We start from the raw sequence: 23,635 nt of genomic DNA, 5'->3' as shown, positions 1-23,635 counted from the left end.
TCAACTTGAAATTAATCTCTGATGAAAGTCTGAGCCATCTTTTATTTCATCATTTTCAAATCATATGATATAATTCACAATCAGGCAGTGATACAATCTCAATACAATCGATGCATGCAACACCCGCTGAGTGCCATTAAACAGCTTGAAAGATCAAAGACAATTTTTAATATAACTCCGACTGGATTCGTCTGAAAGAAGAAAGTCATATACACCTAGGATGACTTGAGGGTGAGTAATTTATGGGCTAATTTTCATTTTTGGGTGAACTAACCCTTTAATTAATAAGTGATGGACAAACCTAAGAAATCACCCATTAAGAATTAAAAACTAGTTAAAGGTTGTTGTCCGCAAATGTGAAAAGGCTATTTATTATTTTATTTGCCTTGATGTTTATTTATATACATTATTTAATTTATTTGACCAAACAAACCTGATTTTCAAGATTTCTTTCGAGAAATTAATTTCTGATGAAAGTCTTTATTTTATTACTTTCAAATTCAGTTCTAATAATCTATAAGATCTGTAAAACTGCAATAAAGTAGCATGTCTCTCTAATTAATGAGTGATGGACAAACCTAATAAATTGTACATTTTTTCCCCAAAAATTCTGTTTTGCTTTGCGGTGGCGCCCCCTAGCGGAAGTAGGGGAGTAAAGCAGAGTCTCCGTGCCGGAGAGGAGAGTAAAAACACGCGCGCACACAGAAAACAGGTCCTGAGAGATGGCAGAGACCTGGGCAGACAGATACAGTGCATGCTGCTGTGGACTGTACAAATGCATGCATGAGTGGGTGGGCACCCTCCACATAAACAATCCAACAAGAGCTTCTTCCTTTCTTCCATCTTTCCGTCCACGCCCCAGCCCCAGGTCCATATCCTGGCCTTCCGGAAGCCACGGCAGCCCCATCCTTGCGCATTTCCCCCGAGCAAGACACCCACAACTATCAGGAAAGAACTTCATCCTCGCCCACGAAGGGCAGGTCCATACTCCGCATGCCTTCCTCGCTCTCTTGTTTCCTAGGAAACAGACAAATGTGGAGGTTTAAAATAACTGCACATTCCAGGCGTGTCAACCAGTCTACGGCAATGCAGACTTGTTGTTAAGTGCAGCTAGAATTGTTAGGCAGCGGGGAAATTAAGTCAGCGCGAGGGGGAGTACATGGCATCGCATCAGTCATATGCTCGGGTCGGAAAGAGGCACATGAAACCTAACGAAGGGGTTAGACTGGGAAGGCCAGGACTGCAGCGCCGCATGCGAAATGCACCCAGTCCGACAAACCAATCAGCCATGGTTGGGCGGCAAATCAGGATGCTCCCAGATATAGAAGGACCTGGAAAACATCATCCTGAACTGCCCATGAACTTATAGGACATACATGAGCTTATTTTTTATCTGTTAAAACATTACATGCAAAATATAAATGCTTGATGTACTAAGGGTTGATTATTAAAAGTAGCTTGTACAGCTACTAAGGTTTTTAAGAAGGAATATCATGAATATTTTAAATATTACATGCATAAAATGCTGTTTATCAGGTAGGAAAATACAAGCGGAAAAGCTTGTTATTCTTTAAGCCATCTGAATGATAATAGTTTTGAGCATGCTAAAAAACACCACACCATTCCTTTTAAGTGCAGATCATTCAAAATGGGCATGACCATTATCTCCTACATATAATATAGGTGGAGGAGAGTGAACAGGACATATGTGGAGCGCTAACAGGCTAGTGGAGCTTTACCTGGGGGTACCGAGATTGCGGCAGTATTTCAAACTCCCTGCTCTCCCTTTTCTAGACGGCAGGAGAGATGCGGATACGTGAGAATTCTTAAATCGGAGCGTTTCTATTAAATATTCCTGCCTGCAAACATGACTAAAAAAGCCTTAAAGGAATATTTCATTAAATATAACTCAAATATGCTAACGATTACCACAGAAAATAATTAATGCTTGTCCCTTGTTTATTAAATATCAACAACAACTATAGGTTAAAGGGATAGTTCACTCAAAAATTAAAATTCTACTCGCCCTCATGTCATTCCAAACTTGTATGAATTTCTTTCTTCTGTTGAGTACAAAAGAAGGTTTTGTAGGTTTTGCCATTGACTTCCATAGTATGAAAAAAAAAATAGTATGGAAGTCAATGGCTACCGTCAACTACTTGGTTACCCACATTTTTCAAAATATCTTCTTTTATGTTCTACAGAAGTAAGTCAGTCATACAGGTTTGAAATGACATGAAGGTAAGTAAAAGGTTTCATTTTTGGGAGGACTATCCCTTTAACCAGCTTAGCAAAGCTATTATTGTAAGATATTACTACTTTGCTCATAGCAAAGCATTGCAATGATAGCTTCAACAGGGAGCATAGCTGCAAGGGGGCGCTCATGAGTCATAAAATGATAAAAACGACTCTACAGCTTTGTATATATAATAGGCATCTGAATAATATAATAGGTGTCTGAATTCACAGTATTCATTAGACCAGAGATCTCCAAAGCTAAACTCTGCAGGACACAGGCCCTCCAGGACCGAGTTTGGAGACCCCCGCATTAAGACATTTTGCAAAAAGTACCCGGAAGTTCTATTACTTCCGGTGAGATTCTGAGGTGTGCATCTGATCTGATCACTTTACTATCCCATGAGGCCACTAGAGAGGATTTGTGAATGGCAGTGAAGCAACATAACTAAAGGCTGATTTATACTTCTGCGTCGGACCAACGCCGTAGCCTTTACGCCGTAGGCTATGCGTCAGTTTTCATTTATACTTCTGCGTCGTTGTCCGCGTCAACGTGCAGTACACATGCAAACCGCTAGTCAGCAGTGTCCACGGGCATGTTGCTGGTGTAACCCGCAGTACCACGGCAAAAGCCGAAGAAGAAGCGGCTCGTCGGAGAAGCATTATAGCCGTGACGGCGGCAAATAAATATCAAATCATTAAATCATTATTTAAAACTACAAAAAGGAGACAACAACGGAACAGGAGATGATGGCATTCTTTCAATCTGCACAAGGACTTGTACCACGGCAGATCAACATTGTTTGTTGCGGACAACTACTGATGTATAATGCTGTGTAGTATAATAAATGATAAGACACTTGTTCTTTGCTTTGTTTTATTTTATATAAGAAGGTGTAACATTAAAATATATTAAAGTGCACATAAACACACACAAAACTCAAGTACATATGGAGGGAGGGGTTCTTACAGACCAATCACAGCGCTTGCGGTCTGCGTAGAATTGACGCGCTGTTAGATTTTTGGAGAGGTGCACGTCAGGCTACGGCGTATAGGTGTGCGTCTATGCGTACGCTACGGCGTAGGTCCGACGCAGAAGTATAAATCAGCCTTAACGCTTTAGGTCACATGGCAATGACGATTGTAGTACGTCAGGATTACATTGATACTACTCACATTCATACTATATAGAATTTTACTTTTTAAGAAAGTTTCATATTTAAATTGTTTAAAGTATTTTAGCTTAGTAGGGTACACGGTTAGTTTGGTAATTGTGAGCTAACTGAAAACACAATAAACATGTTTAATGTGACCATTGTAGTTTTGGCTTCATAATGCGATAGTGTGTTGTGTAAGTTCAAGAACATTCATTTATTAACTGACGGTTAATAACACATAACAGTTCATCTAGAAATGTAGTCTCATCTCAAAAAATTATTTAAACTTTAGAGGTTAAATGACATACATTTTACTGACGATTTAGTGCATTAAAAATGTACACTACCATTCAACAGGTTGGAGTCGAAAAGAGTCTTTTATGCTCACCAAGGCTGGATTAATTTAATCAAACGTACAGTAAAAACAGTGATATTTGTGAGATATTATTACAATTTAATAATAAAAACAAGTTTTCTAGTGTAATATATTTTAAAATGTAATTTATTTGTAATGAAAAAGCAGAAATTTCAGCAGCCATTACTCCAGTCTTCAGTGTCAAATATCAGTTGTGCTGTCAAATATTTTTGAGGAAACTATGAATTCATTTTATTTTATTTTATTTTTTTTACGGATTCTTTGACGAACAGTTTAAAAGAACAGCTTTTTTTTGTTTGTTTGTTTGTTTTTTAAATCTTATGTAACATTATAAATGTCTTGACTGTCACTTTTGATAAATTTAATGCATCCTTGCTGAATAAAAATATTAATAAATGGACAGCCTGCCTGCCAGGCTTCTATTTTAAGTGCATTACTGTAAACACATTTTTCATTCATTTTTAAGCAATTGAGAAACTAGTCAAAATTATTTTCTGTGGAAACGTTGCATAAGGCAAGGCAAGGCAAGGCAAGTTTATTTATATAGCACATTTCATACACAATGGTAATTCAAAGTGCTTTACATAAAAGAAAAGAAAAAAAATAATCACAACAATAAAACAAGGAATTTAAAAACTTTGAAAATGATTTAAAACATTTATTTAAGAGGTTTAAAATGAATTTAAAACGGTTAAGAATAGAAAACGATTATACATAAAATATAGTGCAATCAGTTCGGACATCGCACAGTGCTCATTCAATAAATGCACAGCTAAACAGATGAGTTTTGAGACATTAGACATTAAGCTCTTAGACATTAGACATTAAGCATAGACATTAAGCTCTATTTTACCTCAAAATACACTGAAGATTTATCCTTATAGTATTACAGTATGACCTAGTGTAGTTAAATAGAATAGTACATCTATACTAGTAGTTCCAATTAAATTACTGTCAAACAAGCTAGGCAAACCATTTTCAAATTTCTATGACCACCGAATCCACTGCAGAGTTCCAAGTCTAGGTTCAGGAAGTCTGTTACAGTTATAGCCCATCCTTAATGAGCAAGACTTACGATAGCGTGTGTCCTGGTGCGGCGGGACTCCTGTCTTCCCTGCGGCCCCAATCAAACGGGTTCCCAAAAGAACGCTTGCGCAGCATAGTCCTAACCAAGATCTATAGCAGAGAGCATGCAGCAAGTATAAGTAACTCCAAAAACAGGCTTTGGGCTGTAATCTGTGTGGGTCATTAATCTGTTTATACATTTGATGAGGTTATTAACATTGAATACATTTTGTGTATTCATAAAAACAAATAGGCCACTAGGGGCTTGTGATCTCACCACAGTGGCCAGGCTGGGGATGTGCTTGACAGAGTTTTCCACCTCCTCCTCTGTCACTTCTATCAGGCTGCAGCAGTTGTCATCCTCAGGGGGGAGGGGCTCAGCGCCGTGCCGCGTCACCCATGGGTGCACCTACAACAACAACAGCGGAACAGAAATCCTGCTTTGATATCATTCATTAACTCAAGACTGTGTCTAGGCAGCTGGAGTGTCCTATATTCACACAGGAAGTGCTTTGAAATCATCTTTTAAGAACAAAGAAGGGTTTCATTTTTGGTCCATTTAAAGTATGGAGGCTAATTATAACATAAGAAAAAATATACTACCAAGTACAAATAATTTGGGGTCAGTAAGATTGAAAAGAATACTTCTATTTAGCAAGGATGCATTAAGTTGATCAAAAGTAAAAGTAAAGATATTTATAATGTTTTCTATTTCAAATAAATGCAGTTCTTTTGAACGTCCCATTAATCAATGAATCCTGGGAAAAAAAGTATCATGGTTAAAATATTTGTTTTCAAAGTTTTTTCATAATTCATAATAAGAAATGTTTCTTGAACACCAAATCAGCAAATTAAATCATTTCTGAAGGATCGTGTGACACGGAAGACTGGAGTAACAGCTGCTGAAAATTCAGCTTTGCCATCATAGGAATAAAATACATTTTAAAGTATTTAAAAAATAAATAAAAAAAAAGTTAAATTACTGTTTATATAACTGTTTATATTATTATTAATATTACTGTTTTTTGTATATGTATTTTTGAATTAATGCAGCCTTGGTGAGCATAAGACTTTTTTCAAAACCATCAGTAAAATCTTACTGATCCCAACGTTTTGAACAGTAGCATGTATGGTTTCAAAAAATGTACAAGTAAAAAACGAAACATCAACCAATAGCGTAATTCTAGGCCAAAACTGTTTATTTTTCTGACCAATCACAGATGAGGGCTAGTATTCAGGAAACATACTGGTGACGTTAATAGCTCGGAAATGACACATATCACCTTTGTTAAACTTGAAGGTGGAGTCACTGGTGAAATAAAAGTCACACTGACCTTGATTTGTGGGACGGTAATTCTGGTTTCAGGATTCTTGTCCAACATTTTAAAAAGAAGGTCCTTTAAGTCATCTGATATGTCCGCGCTGTTAAGTGGGACAAAAATGCTATCAATGTCAGAACATCGGGATGGGGAAGGTCTTTCAGGCTCAAGAGAAATACTCACTTCTCAGGAAGCTCCACTGGTTGGGTCTTGATCTTCTGATGGAGGCTCAAAATACGCTCATCCATAAACGGACACTGTAAAGAAAGGAAGTAAAGTCAAAGACCACGTCAAAAAGAATTTGTTTTGCTGAATTGTTACTGTTTACAAGACATATTTCATGATATATACAAAGGTCAAAACAGGGCATACCACTCCAAAGATAAAACAGTACAAGGTGACTCCCATCGCCCACACATCCAGAGCCTACAAAAACATGATGTTAACTTGACTAAAGCAAAATTGACAGCAAGACTGACAGGATATTAGCAACTAGCTTAGAGAATAGAGCTTTTAACCTTTCCAGAGAAGTTCTTGCGGGTCTCTGAGAGGGTCTCTGGGGCGAGAAATGCTGGTGTCCCAACTGTGCTGGTCAGGAGGGCGTCTGCTCCCTCAAACTGGTTACTGACCCCAAAGTCGGCAATTTTAACATGGCCATCTTCTCCCACAAGCAGGTTGGAAGGCTTGACGTCCCGATGAATGATTTTCTGATAATGTACTGTTGAGGATGAGAAGTTTCCATCACTTTTAATCGTTATTTAATGCATTTTGATGACTGCATCTAGTTTCACAATTTGATGTACATTGCCGATAAAAACGTCAAGAACTTTCTTGATCTATTACTATTATCTATCTATTAACAAAACTATTAAAAATGTTTTTGTTAATTGATAGAAATAAAGCTGAAATAAAATTATAAATATTAGATGAAAAACTTAAATGAAAACGAAAATGTACAATGTTGTATTGGCAACTAACTGAAATAATAGAAGTTTAAGTACCAAAATTACTAACAAAACTAAAACTGAAATAAAACAAATTGAAGCTATATAGAAATATAAAAAAAAAAAAAAGCAAAAACTAATAAAAATGAAATTACTAACAAAACTAAAACTGAAATAAAACAAATGGAAGCTATATAGAAATATATATAAAAAATAAGCAAAAACTAATAAAAATGAAATTACTAAAACTAAAAATGAAATAAAACTAATTGAAGCTATATAGAAATATATATAAACTGAAATAAAACAAATTGAAGCTATATAGAAATATAAAAAAATAAGCAAAAACTAATAAAAATGAAATTACTAACAAAACTAAAACTGAAATAAAACAAATGGAAGCTATATAGAAATATATATAAAAAAATAAGCAAAAACTAATAAAAATGAAATTACTAACAAAACTAAAACTGAAATAAAACAAATGGAAGCTATATAGAAATATATATAAAAAAATAAGCAAAAACTAATAAAAATGAAATTACTAAAACTAAAAATGAAATAAAACTAATTGAAGCTATATAGAAATATATATTAAAAAAACAAGCAAAAACTAATAAAAATGACAAAATGACTAATGAAATAAAACTAATGAAATGTAAACTGAAAATATATTTAAAGCTAATTCGAATTATTAATAAATACTATAATATTGTATAAATAATACTAAAATAACACTGCTAATTTGGGCAGTTCTTGGACAGAATAAGCAATGGGCTAAGCATGAAAACTAAAATTACATTGAAAATTGAAAATATAAAAATAGAAGCTAATTCAAAATATTAATTAATACTAGAATGGTATATAAATAATACTAAAATAACACTGCTAAGTAGGTGGTTCTTGGGAAGTATAAGATATGCTGACAAGACTTTAGTCTAAACGTTTGGCTCAATGAGACTACAAAGAGCCCAGCCTATGGCATGAGTCCATGAAAATGTACCTTGCCCCTTTATCTGGATGTATTAGCAACAATCATGAGTATTGATCACACAGCTAAGCATTAGCTAAATTCCCGCACTCACAATACTCAATTCCTCTCAGCAAGTCCTGGAAGTAGAAGCGTGCCTGGTCCTCATCCAGGGGCTTATCAGTAGGAACCTCCATCACTGCTCTGCAAACACATGGGGAACGAGACACAGTTTCTCTAGCAGAGTGACACTAGCACAGCATGGGCCGCCGCTATAATCAGAAATAACATGCTTACTCACCCTCGTTTGACAAGCTCAAATACTGTGAAAGCACACAGGAAACAGTGTTAGGATGCTGTGCATTACCTTCTCTGATTTCACATACATTTAGCACAGAAAAGTAGAATAAACTGTGCATGTGCAAGTATGTAGCATCTGCCAAGACGATGAGTATCTGGCCAGACTTACCCATGTACAGATGGTCCTCACTTGGATCATCCAGCACCTGCACAAAAAAACCAAAGCGGTTTAGAAAGGGAATGAAACCAGTCAGCATAGACCTTATATTATGCAATATCTGATTTGATGTAAATGAAATCTTTGGGTTTGAGGGATAGAAATTCAGTCCAATCAATATGACAGACTGCATCAATGTCAACGTGCATCAACATTTAATTATCACAACCCAGTTTTGTTGACTTTTTGTTCCACTGGAAATTTGTGGAAAAGCTTTCTTTAAGTGTTTTTATTGGCTAAATAATAACTAGCCAGTACATATCATATACACTGCAAATAATTGTTTTCTTAATCAGCATTTATGTCTTATTTTCCAGTAAAAATATTTACAATAACTTTTTTTTCCTGGTATACTTTTTTTAAGCATTAACCACACTAAATATTTTTTAGATTTATGCTTAAACTGTATTTCTATTCCTCACTGCCTTATTTTTATTCATGTCAAATTTAATTTGATGCATGTCATTTTTTTTCAAGTTTAAAATACTTTCCCCATCCCAGTTTAATAAATTTAGTGGACTTGCTGTTCCAATGGTGGGAATGTTTGGGAAATCTGTTTGAAAATAGTCATTATTTTTAACTCAACTTGGTGGTGCAAAAATTAAACATTTAGGTCTGGAGACATTTTTTGTGTGTGTACAACAGTGTGTACAACATTTAAGAATCTCTATATCTCTCACAGCCTTATTTTTATTCATGTCAAATTTAATATGAGGTGTGTAATTTTCCCCATCCCAGTTTAATAGGAGGACGATAGGAAACCTGTTTGCAAATAGTCATTATTTTTTTAATTCCACTTGGTTGCACTAGTGGTGCATAAATTACACACTAAAGTCTGGAGACACAGGTGCAACAGTGCCACTTTGGCTGCATATTGACAATACAAGCACCCACCTCCACAAGCTTAACCACATTAGGGTGATCAAGCTTCTTGAGGATGGCTATCTCCTGGTAAACACGCTCCAGAGGCCCTTTGGGCTGAGGAGGGCCCTCAGGGGCCAATTTTGCCCCACGAGGAGGAGGTCTGCCTGTTTAAACCAGCACAAGAGGAAATCATGTGAAAGGTTGAAGTATTGGGCATTCTGCTAGCTGATGAAACTGCGCCCCCAACCTCATACACACATACACTCACACATACACTCAATCATAAACCCCGCTGAGCGTTCCATCTGCTTTAAAGCAGACACTTACGCGGGAACCCAGCCTGCCTCATCAGTCGTTTCTTGGACAGCACTTTCATGGCCTGTGGAGAGCAGTGAGAATGAGCGAGTGAGAGCAGATATCCAGTGTCATTACTGGTGCTGGGCGACATATGCCCCATTCTACAAACAGTACAGAGTGGACTACAACTGCCCCCCCCAAAAAAAAATATATAAAAAAAGTAACAATTAATCAGAGGATTGAGCAATTTGAAGTTAATATTTAATGTAATATTACAGCAACATATTATTATTATTATTATTACAGCATGTTCATAATCACTATTATCAGGGATATTCTATTTCAAAAATTTTAAAATTAAATTATTTATCAAATCCCAACAATACAGCATGGCAAAAAAAAAAAAGAAAAAAGAAAAATAATTTCTGTAATCTATATAATAAAAAATACATATAAAAATAAATAAATAAAATAATATTTTAAGACCATTTTAAGACTATCATCTATCTATCTATCCTTTTCCTTTTTCATTTTGTTGCCATACTGTATATTCTACAACCAGCACTGTGTGAGGTCTACAACTGCACAAATAATTAAGATAAAATAAGCAATAAATAATTAAAGGAAAGAAAAAAAGCAATAAATAATCAGAGGATTACTGGTGCTGGGCGACATATGCCCCATTCTACAAACAGTACAGAGTGGACTACAACTGCCCCCCCCCAAAAAAAAATATATATATAAAACAAGTAACAATTAATCAGAGGATTGAGCAATTTGAAGTTAATATTTAATGTAATATTACAGCAACATATTATTAATATTATTATTACAGCATGTTCATAATCACTATTATCAGGGATATTCTATTTCAAAATTTTTAAAATTAAATTATTTATCAAATCCCAACAATACAGCATGGCAAAAAAAAAAAAGAAAAAAGAAAAATAATTTCTGTAAGTTATACTATCATCTATCTATCTATCCTTTTCCTTTTTCATTTTGTTGCCATACTGTATATTCTACAACCAGCACTGTGTGAGGTCTACAACTGCACAAATAATTAAGATAAAATAAGCAATAAATAATTAAAGGAAAGAAAAAAAGCAATAAATAATCAGAGGAATGATCAAAATTAAGTTAACATCAAAATATTACAGCAATGTATTGCTACTATTATTATTATACATGTTAATAATGCTAATAATACTACTAATATTAATACTACAACTACTACTAATAATAATAATCAATATATGGATATTTACAAATAAAAAATATTTACACATACATATACATATATACTTACAATACAGTAAGAAACAGTGAGAACAGAGATAAAGTAATATATGATTAATGACTACTAATTTAGCTGGATTATGAGGCTTGTACAGAGATACTACATTTCCCATCATTCTCTGTGGCATGCTTTGCTCTTTATTTTGATGCACTAGTGCTAAAATGCATTTTACTTCAATTAAAATCACATAATAATTATGATGTTCAAACCCGTTATGAGGAACTTCTCAATGGACAGTGTCTATGTGACTATTTTAAGACTGGCTGCTTAAGACGACCTCAACTAGGCAATCATAATTTAATGATTACTGATAACACTAGGATGTTAGCTCTTTACTCTTCACACATGAAGTGTGTATATATTTGTGCAAGATCATGAGACTGTGTTGCGTCACTCACATAGTATGTGTTGTCGTCTTCATTGTACGCCAGCTTGACAACTCCATAGGAGCCCTTTATCAGGAAAACAAGGCGCGTCAATCATGACAACTTGTAACCGGATCAAATTGCAATGCAAACACACTCAGTAACATGCAAAAACGGTGGGAAACAGGAGGCTAAAGTGGCCAAGCATTTGTGCCGTTTGATTAACTGGAGAACATGTAAACCAAACTAAGCCAGTAGGCAACAGCCGGCGTCATGATGAATGCCATAGACAGGCATAATTCCACTTCTGTTCTGTCTCTATCTCCCTCAAACCTACACACACACACACAGGTCCCAACTGGGAGAGCAGATTGCCATTCCAGCAGGGAATCCAACCCTCAAACACAGAGATGAGAGCAGAACAGGAATCTCCCCATCCAAGCTGACAGTTTTCCATGCCCTCGAATGGAGATGAAGCTCAACAGTGAAAACACTTCACTGCTCCTTTCACTTGCTTCACTGCATTACCCTATATATTGCTTTAGAAAATTAATTATATGCGCTTATCATATTGTACTCTTCTTAGAAAAAGTGTATTGTGGTAATACTATGGTACACATGGTTTACAAAGAACTCCTCAAAGTACTGTGTAACATGGCATTCACTTGATGCCATGTCCAAAAAAACATGGTAAAACATTGTACTTTTTGTATGGGTTTAATCCATTCTATTCTATTCATGCAAATTTGATTTATCCCATGGTGTCACATAATTACAATATTCATATAATATGAAATTAATTAGTATTTCAAGTTATTTCAAACTCTATGGTATTTCCGTGGTACCCTGTTAAAAAAACTTTTTTTTTTTTTACATTTGTAAATAGTTATGTCTTGTATCGCTCTGTTTATTATTCTCATATACAGTCATATACATGTAAGTTTAAAAGTTTGAGTTCAGTAAAAAAAATATTTTAATACCTTTGTTCAGCAAAGATGCTTGAATTGATCAAAAGTGACAGTAAAGACAGTTATGATGTTACAAAAGATTTATTTCATATAAATATAGCACATTAAACATTGATAATAATAAGAAGAATAAGTTTCCTGAGCACCAAATGAGCATATTAGATTGATTTCTGGACACTGAAGACTGGAGTAACGGCTGCTGAAAACTCAGCTTTGCCATTACAGGAATAAATTATATTTCAAAATATATGAAAATAGAAACCCATTATTTTAAATTACAATAATATTTCACAATTTAACTATTTTTACTGTTTTTTTTTTTGGTAAATAAATGCAGCCTTGGTGAGCATAAGAAACTTCTTCCAAAAACGTTAAAAAATTTTACCGACCCCAAATATTTCATGTGTATTTATTTATTTATTAGCCAAGATCCAGAAAAAGAAAAATGTGGGATAATTTCATGTGGTTCATTTTGTTATGATGACAAACTGTACATCTGTATGCCTCACGTATTTTGTTACTTCACACATTTTTTACTATATGAAATATGTGAGATGTTTGTTTGTTCTGAAATAAGGAAAACAGCTCAAATTAATCTTTCAGCAAAGTGTTCCTTCATCCCAGCCTCAGCAGGAAATGATCTATACATAAATAATAAATGAAAAATAAACATACCTTTCCGATCTCATCTTTCAGCTTGTACTGGTTGAGCTGCACGCAGTCCTTTTGAAATAAAGAAACAAATGATATCAATCAATGACACTGAGGTCTTCTTTAAGGAACTGTAGTCACTGAAGAAAGACAACTACTTCAGCCTGTGTCGCCAAAGATCACAGCAAATGCAAACTTGATTCTCTCATCAAGAACGATGCTTGCAACATTCCAGGTTCAAAGAATCAAAAGCATTAGCAGAAGTATTACAAGGGAGTATTTGAGCCAGGGCTATTATAGTTAACTAAAAATAAACTCAAACGAAATCAACTAAAACGAATAAATACAAATAAATAAAAACTATATAGACAAAAACTAAAAATGACAAAAATACACTACAAAATTACTAAAACTTTGAAAACAGAAAATATAAAAAAAAATAATTGAATTCAAAACATTAACAAAAACTATAATAGCATATCAATGATACTAAAATAACACTGACTTGAGCTGAGAAAGGTACACAAGCTAAAGAGCTACGCACATTTCTCGCTGATTTCATGTCCTAATGGAAAAGCAGAAGCATTTTTTTTCTACTTGTTACTTTGCACTTTTTGTTAAAACATTTTTATTTACTATTTATTCAGGTTTTTTAAGGTATCTAATATTTTGATACTTAATTTCCATGATCTAAATGTTCTTAAAAATGTAAAGTTTGTTGTCATTTGGTAGTGTAGGCCTTCTTGCATTATTATGCTGTTACATTATGATTATATATTCAGTGACATAAAATGGTCTTTAAAATGACAATAATATCGCTTATCGCAATTATTTCTGGGGCAATATATCGCACAACAAAAAGTTGTTATCGTGACAGGCCTATCTACAGGGGAACTTTCTCTTGACAAGCGCCATTAAGAGAAAGGTAATTGCTCCTGTCTGTAACCTTACCTTACATACCCTCTCAAGCTTGCAGACTTGAAGCCATTGCAGAGAATGAAGAAAAGGAAATGTTCTTCTCAAAGACAACATCAGTTCTCACACAAGCAGCTCAAATTATCTCAGGCTACAGCATCAGATTGTTTAGTTTTTGGTGGTGCAGTTATATAATCTTACATAATTGTTAGGCACGATGGGAACCATATATTATTTTATAATAATATAAAACATATTTAAAAAAACTGCAACATTAGAGTTGAGCGCAATTAGAAAAATGTGTTTTTTTTCTGTGACAATCACAAGCCTACAAGCCACTTTTACATGCCTACATCATTTAAAATATAGAGATTAATTAATTGACATTAATAATTTAAATATTAAATACATAATAGAAAATATATTTTTAAAATATATTTGCAACATTTTTGAGTTGAGCATAATTACAAACCTTTCTATATTTTATTTCCATGACATTTACAAGGCTTCAGGCCACTTTTACAAGCCTACATCATTTAAAATATAGAGATCACAAATATTTTATAATGTGAGTTTTATATATTATACAATATATTTATTATCTATATTTAATATGTAAATAATAATTAATTGCTATTAATAATTTAGATATTAAGTATTATGAGTAATAAAAAATATATTTTTAATATTTGTAACATTTTAGTTCAGCATAATTATAAAAAAAGTCATTTTTAAAAGCCTACATCATTTAAAATATTGTGATCACAAGGAGCAATTTCTAGCCCCATTGCTTTATAATGTATATTTTATATATTATATTATATTATATGTCATATTTATATTTAATATGTAATTATGAATTAATTTATATTAATAATTTAGATAATAAATATTATATAAAAAATTAAATTGAGCATCATTCCAAAAATGTTTATATTTTATTTTATTTAAAGATTTAATTGGTTGATATTTTTGTAAGAGACTTCCCTACAGTTCCAAACACACTTGCCATTAACTCTGGCCACCTACCTGCAGGTCTGTGATGGAGACACGATGAGACTCCACGGTTGGTCTTCGAGGGAGGCGTGGAGATGAGTGAGGGGAGGTGATTGGCGAGTAGGGCAGCGATGGGTAAATATAGCGTCCGTTCAGCCCCGGAGAACCGCAGGGCGACGAAAGCGTCTGCGAGCGTTCCTGTAGCGACAGCTTCCTGTTGGAGAGGCTGAGTCTACCTCTGTGCTCCTGCGGTTCTGGGAAGAGCGCTTCCGGGCGGCCCACCGAGTGGGATAAAAGAACACAGGAGGCCATACGGAAGGGCGGTACCGGACCTGACAACGCCAGCTCCGGCGTTTCCGAGCTGTCCATGTCCTCCACCTCCTCCTCCTCTCCGCCCTCCTGCCCTGAGCCACCACTGGGCTCATACTCCGTCACCACAATCATAGACTCCATCTCGTTGGTACAAGGGCTCAGGCGTGTGGATGGGGAAGGGAGCACAACACAGCTCCGCAGCAGGTCAGGCAGTGGCTGATTGGGTGGCTGTACCGGGTGAATGGGCGGAGCATGGCCCAGAGCGGCAGGGGGATCAGAAGAGGGCCAGGTGGAGACACAGGGAAACATAGTGTGCTTCCCAAACACCTCTCAGTAGCCCCTCCATCAACGCCTTGCAGGAAAAACAGAGTTTGGAAATGTTAGATGTCATTCAGAATGTCAGCGCACATGGTACCCACAGCTTTTGACCAATGAATTTCCTTGACTTTGAATATCATTTAGGAATGGGCGTTATGATTACTTTACATTCAGACAGAAAATAAGCACAAGTCAAGTTAAAAGGCCCTTTCATTTTTTTTTCTTCAATTTTTGTTTTTCCATGTTCTTTCCTGATATTCCCCACCCAATATTTTATATATCCAATCCCAATCAATCAATCAATTTTACCCAATCCCCAATAATGTATATTTTATATGTTATTTTTTATCATATAATTATTGTACCTATTATATAAATATTTGATATTTATGCAATAATTAGTATTCAGTTGTTTAGTGTCCAATAATAAACTGATGTTAATATTTTAGATATGAACTATTAACTATTATATAAATATACTAATTTATTTTTAAATATTTGTAACATAACTGAGTTGAGCATAACTAAATTTCTATTTTTTATTCCCATGACTTTCACAAGGCTGCACCATTTGAAAAATTCCGGACATTTATTGTTGTGATATATACAAGTATTTATGAATTCTAAAACATTTTTTTTTGCATATATTGCCTCCCATATAGAGATCACAAAGAGCAATGTATATGTATATGTATATTTATATATATATATATACATACATACATACACACACACACCTCAATTCAACACACAAAATTAAATTGTTAAATTCTGCAAAATCACCATTTCAAAATTCCTTGATATTCTTGGGTTTTCCCCGACGCTAATTCTATGAAAAAGCCTAATTGGGAACAAACTCTTGACTCAAAAACATTTTTCAGGTCATTGTTATAAAATTATATTACACTGAAAATAGTTTACCTGTACGGATTAAATGACTGAATACAGCTAATAAGCTTATAAATATAAGATGTTTCAAACGTCATTCAAGTAAAGCCTGCTCGCAAGATTACATATCTCCATTCTGCTCTGAGCCTCTGTTTTTTATGTAGTTTCTTTGGCAAGCAGATTTTCTGAACATTGGAGACTCTCTCTGTGTGTGTGGGAGAGGTGTGGGTCTCGCAGAATGAGAGAAATATAAGCAGGTACAATAAAAAAAGACATTCATTACTCTGAGGGGTTCAGAAAGGAGAACTTGTGTGGGCTGGCCCACCCCCTCCAAGCGTCCTCATTTCTATCGCTCGCATTCACAGAGATCCAAAGCGGCTTGGTTTTTCTTCTCTTTCTCGGTTCGTTCCCTGTCATTTCTTCATCTGCAATCGAATCTCTACTTATGTTTTTGCTGTAATACCATCTCGGGACCTTGCCTCCATGCGCTCTCCTGTCAAAACACCCACACAGCTGGAAGATGGTGTTCTCTCTCCCTCATTCGAGAACACTGTGGGAAAAAAAACCTATTTTTCTCAGCGTTCCTCATCTTTGACCCCTCCCGCATCCATTTCCCATTTATTACGTCCCTGACATTCATTTTCACCTTAAATAAGAACACACTGATGAGGATTCAAGCTTTCCTAGCTAAAAATGACACTTTCTTACAAAAAATGTCACTTTTATACTGGAAATAACCTCCATTCTCAAAAAAACACCCACACAGCTGGAAGATGGTGTTCTCTCTCCCTCATTCGAGAACACTGTGGGAAAAAAAACCTATTTTTCTCAGCGTTCCTCATCTTTGACCCCTCCCGCATCCATTTCCCATTTATTACGTCCCTGACATTCATTTTCACCTTAAATAAGAACACACTGATGAGGATTCAAGCTTTTCTAGCTAAAAATGACACTTTCTCACAAAAAAATGTCACTTTTATACTGGAAATAACCTCCATTCTCAAAAATGGATCAAAAATTACATTGAAAGAGAGACTCGAGCCACATTTAGACAGCAGAATATAATAGAAACTTGGTAAACTCTTTAAATTTAAACCACTTTATAATCATCCAGAAAATTCTACAACCACCTAGCAACATGCTAGAAACCACCCAGAACACCTTAGAAACAATATAAGTGTCAACCTTTGTATGGTTAAGCAAGCACCATTCACATTTATGTATAAAATGTAAAAATCCTGTTTATTTTGTTTATTAAACTGTCTCTCACCATCCATCACCTACTAAGAGATTCAGCCAGTAGGACAATGAATGATGGATTTTAGATGACATTAATATGACAACAAGTGACAGCCAAGTGATTGTAACGTCACGCAAGATGATATGTGCAACATACTGTGTTATAAACATTTTTAAAACACAGATCATCAGTCAGGCAGACAATATGGTTATGCTTATTATTAAACTTATAATGACACTTATAAAGAAACTAGATAAGAAGAAATGTTTCTTGAGCACCAAATCAGCATATTAGAATGATTTCTGAATAATCATGTGATACTGAGGACTGAATTACGGTTGCTGAACATTTGGCTTTGCCATCACAGGAATAAATTACATTTTAAATTATTAAAAATATTTATATAAAATACAAAACAGTAATTTTAATTTTTTTTAATTTTAAATATTTCACAATATTAAAGTTTTTATTGTATTTTTGATCAAATAAATGTAGCCTTGGTAAGCATTCTTTCCAAAACATTTTTAAAAATCTTACCGACCCCAAACTTTTGAATGATAGTGTAGGTAGTTATTAAAGAGCTGATTGTGTTTAGAAGTGCAAATACTGGTATGAAATAGCCTACTGGTTGAAGTGATTATTGGTCAATCTTTGAAGGTAATCATTCAGTATCATGTCATTGACATCTGATGCCATTACTGTACCACCACAGCACTAATGGTCTACTATTATTAGTACACATTAACTAATAAAGCAGCACGCAACAAAATGAATCAGCTATTTCAAGATATCAGAGTAGAAGAGGCACATTTCATGATGAAATGAGACGTTTTTAAAGGGGACATCGGATGCAAAATTCACTTTTACATGGTGTTTGAACTTAAATGAGTCTTAGCAGTGTGTGTACACAACCACCCTATAATGATAAAAATCCACCCAGTGCTGTTTTTTTAAATCCCCATCATAAGCACTATCTCAGAGCAAGCCGTTCACAGAATCTTGGCAAAGTGATGTCACTTTGCACAGGCCCCTCCCACGACTGTTGATGGACACTGCCGTTTTAGCATAGCCGCGCCCTGAGTGAGCTGTAAACAGTCCGCCATTGTTTTGACGCCGCAGCAGGTGTAGACAAGAATGTCTCCTAAGCGATTCAGGTGTTTTGTTGTTGGATGTAAGAATGAACATAGCAGTCGTCATTTATTCCCCACATCTGAGCCGCTGAAGAAGACGCAGTGGATTACTTTTGTTTTTGAAGGGAATGCGCCCCCTGATCTACCTAAATGCGTTTATGTCTGCGCCAATCATTTTACTCCAGATTGCTTTCTGTACAAGGGATAATTCAAGGTAGGTTTTGCTAAAAAGTTCAAACTCAAGGATGGATCAGTACCCACTGTTCGTGATCCAGTCCCACACTTTATATTTCTTATGATTATTTGCAAATCGCCTTTCCTCTTCCACAAAAGAGAGGGGCGGGGTGAGCAGAGCTCATTAGTATTTAAAGAGACATGCACCGAAACGGTTGTGTACAGAACTGTTTTTGACGAGGTAAAAATGTTGTTGTTTTACACAACCACTGAGGAATTTTAACCAAAGTATGTTGCAGACAGTTCATGAAGACCCTAAAGAATCCTACCAACTTGTGGAAAAGGGGCATTTGATGTCCCCTTTAACGTCAGATCCGATTTTAATCACTGGTCTGTTCCTGGTGTGGACGCCGTTAGTGACTTCCTGTCCTCACATCTCTCAACCTCGATGACAAAGAGACAGCCCAGTTGAGCACAGAGCGGCCAGGCATGTCCGACCGCTATAAACCCGAGCCCGACCCGAACCCGAAGCTATTCATTAAACATTAACCCGAACCCGACCCGAAACCCGAAAGTATTTTGGGACCCGTCGAGCTCGGGTCGGGTAGCAGACCTCTAGTCTGAGCGTCAGGCAACTATCTGAAACTCATGCGGCAGGATCACAGGTACCATGCAAGCATCTATGACAACACAAATAAACCCAGAGTATCACATCCTCTTTTCAACAACAGGAAATTCACGGTAGATGCGGGCAAGATGTGGCCTGACTGCAATGGTAGGCTGAGCTATTTTAATCTGAGAGCAGTTTCCACATTCTTCTGTGACCTACTTCGATCTTTGATGGATTGCAAACCAAGTGTTTCACCTTCACGTGCCCAACCTACCAAACACACGTAAACCTAATTTGTTATGGAGACTCAGACTCACAAGCAAATAATCTCTGGACCCCCACAGACCACATGTATAACAAACGGGGTCTACATTAAAGAGTTTCCACAAAGGACAACATCAAATGCATAAAAAGATCCACTGAGTCGAGCCCTTACCCAAGATAAACTCCAGCAAGAAACCAATTTTACCCTAGAAACAAAACAGATGCAGTCTTACTCCAGATGACTTTCCACTCTCTAGTTGTCTTTATTATGGTGAAATGCACAGGGCATCCACAGGGAAAGGGGTCCACAGAGGATTGGCCATATGGGACCACCTGGAGTGTTCAGCATTCTTTGAAACATCAAAAAGAGTTATGCTCTCTCAACACCATCTGCAGTATGCTGTCCATCGCCACAGACAATGATTCTGACTCTTTACTCAGTTTTACAATAATGCCCTGAAATACTTCAAGCAAAATCGAAGAATGAACTAGTGTGACACCATTTCAAAATCAGGCCAAAAATGAAGTTTGTTTGGAGTTCAAAACAGCTTGCTGAAGTAAAATCTCTGGAAAAGTTTGCTTCAAACTACCATTGCTCCATGGGCGATTACATTTTTGTAATTGGTATCTACGGTTCCGTGAAGACTCTTTAACATCCATGAATCTTTTCCATTCAACAAAAAATTCTCTAGATTAGTGGAAAAAAGTTCTTTAGATTATTAATATGTTCTTCACACTAAGAAAAATGGTTTTTAAAGGGGTAGAAAGGCGGGGCATAGAGGAGAAACAATAATGTACAGTATGTGGAAAATAATGTGTTTTTTTAACCTTAAACCACATAAACACATTTCATTACATCAAATACACAAAATAATGTTCTTTTTAGTAACATCATATGACCCCTTTAAGAACTGTTCACTGAAAGATTCTTTCAGTTTCTTCTGGGGCTCAGTTAATTTCTTCTGCTCAGTCCGTCGAGGTCAGACGTGAGTAAAAAGCTGCTTTATTACAAATTGAAGTTGTAATTCTAATTGAAAGTGCCAATATGTTTTATATGTTTTTATGAAAAGATCTTTGCCATGAGTACATTGGGGCCTTCACAATGGAAGTAAGGGGCAAGATATTCAGCAGGCTCTAAAAGCAGAAATGTGCAGTTCACATTTCCATGACTTAATTAAAACTTCTGAGCACAATTATTATGTATTTGAACTGTTTTTTTATATAAAATTTATCCCAGTGAAGTGCCTTGTAACATAGACTCCTATTGCAAGTGCATTACTGAAAACACAATTTTTTTGTACAAACTGTGGGACTACTTGAAATCTTATACTAGGTTATATTGAATTTGAAAGCAGTTTAAAAACAAAAAAGTCCGCCACACTTTATACAAGTCTGTGGATATTTCCCATACCCATGCGTTGGCTGTTCTGATTATGTTCTATAAACTAAGAAATGAAAAGTAATTACGCCAACCTCAATCATATTTTTGCACTTGAAGCCTGACAAATAAATAACCAATTTTATCCAGTTTACCCACAGCTAGATTTCAAATCATACCCCAATGGCTCATTCCACAGGGAAAAGCCCTCCAGAGACCATCTTATGCCACTCTCTCCAAACAAGGCAAACTATTTTAGACCCAAACACCCAAGCAACATGAAAACACAAGTCAGTGGATACAAAATATCATTTGTTAATAATGCAGCACAAATTACATCTAATGCATAGATGTAATTCTTTCATTGTAGCCATATGGATTAAATCGTCACACAATAGCTGTCAAAACCTAGACAGCATTTTTGGAAATAAGAACATTTTGCATGTTCCTTTGATGCCCAAAAATACTGTCTAGGCAGGCAGCTCACTAGATGTTGATACACAGCCAGTGATTTTACGGGTTTCACTTTTCAACTGTCAAACAGACAGGATGAAAACGAATTAAGGATGCTGAATCCTTCGGTAACTGGGTCATTCTACAAAACAGGTGCCATTTTTGTCTCTCAAATACATATGTGGAAAAAAACGACTTTAACATTCAATAGATGATGCCAACTTTAAACACTCGAACAAAATCCAGTAACTTTATATTATGCTTTTTTCTTTCTTCACAAAGATGAGTCATTTCCCCCACTCATGTCTGTCCAACCTCTTTCTATATTAGAACAATATATATAATATTAAGAATTTTAATAAATATAAATAAAACATAAAAGTCTAATATATACATACATATATATATATATATAAAAAAAATATGAAATATGAAAATTGAAAAGTATTTGTTGAAATACAGCATTAAATTCTTCTCCAAATGAGCCCTTTATAGTTTCACGACCTTGTAATATCAACTTGAACTAAAAACTGTTAACCCTGTTTTATCATCAATCCTGTCCCAGCACACATTACAATTAATTTCACGGTTCACTGACACATTGTCTTATTGGATGTTTAGAAATTTGACTTTAAATCACCTTATTAAAACTGAAAATGCGCCTTTTCGTAGAATAACCCAACTTCCCAATAACCAAACTGATCTCATGTGTATATTAGATGTGTATATGCTTTGATCACTCCTGCTTCACAATCATCCAACGCAATTTCATGATTATTATCTGTAAAAGCTTCATGCAAACACTGACACTGTCTTGAAGAGCTGATTCCGTGTGGAGAACAATTTTAAGGTTGGTTGTTATTTTGCTAAAGCTGGCTAACGCATCTCTTACGAAACAGATGTTTGGAAAATCCAGCCGAGGATTAATAAAATCATTGTGACCATGTATGTTCACGCATGTCGCTTTATAGAGGTACAGTGCGAGTCGTTGGTTCAAGTGTTGCGTCCTTACCTCGGCCGTTTGTAAGATCCTGTTTTTGAAGGGTATGTTGTTATGTTAGCTCGCTGGCAGTAATGGTAGCGGTTTATGATATGGTATGATGTGCAGACAGCGGGGGACGGAGGTGCTTCTGCTGTGAGTGAATGTGAGAGGAGTGGCGACATCTAACGGTCACAAGAGGAACTGCGTCCAATGCTGCGCGGACAAGCAGGGGCTTATTAGCTTGGTTAACTGAACTTCATCGCTGTACTTCACTCGAATACCTGTAGTCTTACTCAACTGCATTTTGACACTAAGTCAAGTCAAAAATGAAACTTTTGATTGTTACAATTTCATGTAAATCCCCAAAGTACTATTTTACTAAGTCAGTACAGTTACGCGCCCGGCTGAACTTACATAGCCGATGAAGTTCAGTGCACACTGCACACCTATTTAGAGACAACTATGGGCATTTATTCTTTACTCTAAAGAAATACACTTCAATTTTAGACATTGCTGAAGGTGGACAACTTATCTAACGGGTTTCAAATGAATATTCTGTGTGTTCTAGAGCATCACATCATATACACTATCTATATATATATATATATATATATAGATATATACACACCCACATGTATACACACACACACGTATACATACAAATATACACACACGCATACCTTTATAAGCGAAATCCGAGATAAAATCCATATTTTCACTATATAATTTTTCAGTATTTTCCACACCTCTTGGTTCTAAAGTGAATCACAACAGAAAAAGTAAAAAAACTTAAAAAAAAACAAAAACATGTAAAACATCTTAATTTCACCCAACTTAAACTTTTTCTCTCATCTGACCAAAATAAACCAAAGTGTTGAGGTGTTTATAGATTTTTATCAGTTAATAAATGGAATGAGATACAATTAAGGAATGACTGGTTTAGCAGC

At 35.5% G+C, this 23,635-nt stretch overlaps 1 protein-coding gene across 2 annotated transcripts; it reads right to left on the bottom strand.

Annotated features, from left to right (window-relative positions):
- Positions 1–248: 248 nt before the first annotated feature.
- Positions 249–22,837, bottom strand: LOC107736868 (calcium/calmodulin-dependent protein kinase kinase 2-like). Of its 2 annotated transcripts, none has more exons than XM_016548231.1 (16): positions 22,684–22,837; positions 14,973–15,603; positions 13,053–13,100; positions 11,443–11,496; positions 9,775–9,826; positions 9,478–9,611; positions 8,536–8,572; positions 8,368–8,389; positions 8,182–8,270; positions 6,671–6,870; positions 6,525–6,578; positions 6,336–6,409; positions 6,168–6,255; positions 5,111–5,242; positions 4,844–4,944; positions 249–1,017 (listed from the first exon to the last, which is right to left on the bottom strand). In XM_016548231.1, exons 2-16 carry the CDS (start codon positions 15,558–15,560, stop codon positions 945–947), a joined length of 1,746 nt encoding a protein of 581 aa, XP_016403717.1. In that variant the 5' UTR covers positions 15,561–15,603; positions 22,684–22,837; the 3' UTR covers positions 249–944. The 2 variants fall into 2 exon arrangements, with proteins under 2 accessions (XP_016403717.1, XP_016403716.1); XM_016548230.1 differs by having other exon boundaries at positions 22,719–22,837.
- Positions 22,838–23,635: the final 798 nt, after the last annotated feature.

Source organism: Sinocyclocheilus rhinocerous, unplaced genomic scaffold, assembly GCF_001515625.1.
Source record: "Sinocyclocheilus rhinocerous isolate Xijiao unplaced genomic scaffold, SAMN03320098_v1.1 scaffold192, whole genome shotgun sequence".
In the NCBI taxonomy this organism is placed as follows: Eukaryota; Metazoa; Chordata; class Actinopteri; order Cypriniformes; family Cyprinidae; genus Sinocyclocheilus; species Sinocyclocheilus rhinocerous.
The sequence above is the reverse complement of the archived record's forward strand: the minus strand, read 5'-3'. Positions and strand labels throughout refer to the sequence as shown.

Excerpts from the sequence above, each read along its gene's own strand:
- LOC107736868 (XM_016548231.1), bottom strand. The coding sequence starts at position 15,560 with ATGTTTCCCTGTGTCTCCACCTGGCCCTCTTCTGATCCCCCTGCCGCT. Across the intron at positions 8,271-8,367 it reads TTTGAGCTTGTCAAACGAGG|AGCAGTGATGGAGGTTCCTA; the intron begins GTGAGTAAGCAT and ends ATGTGTTTGCAG. Across the intron at positions 6,410-6,524 it reads ACTGTTTTATCTTTGGAGTG|TGTCCGTTTATGGATGAGCG; the intron begins GTATGCCCTGTT and ends CTTTCTTTACAG.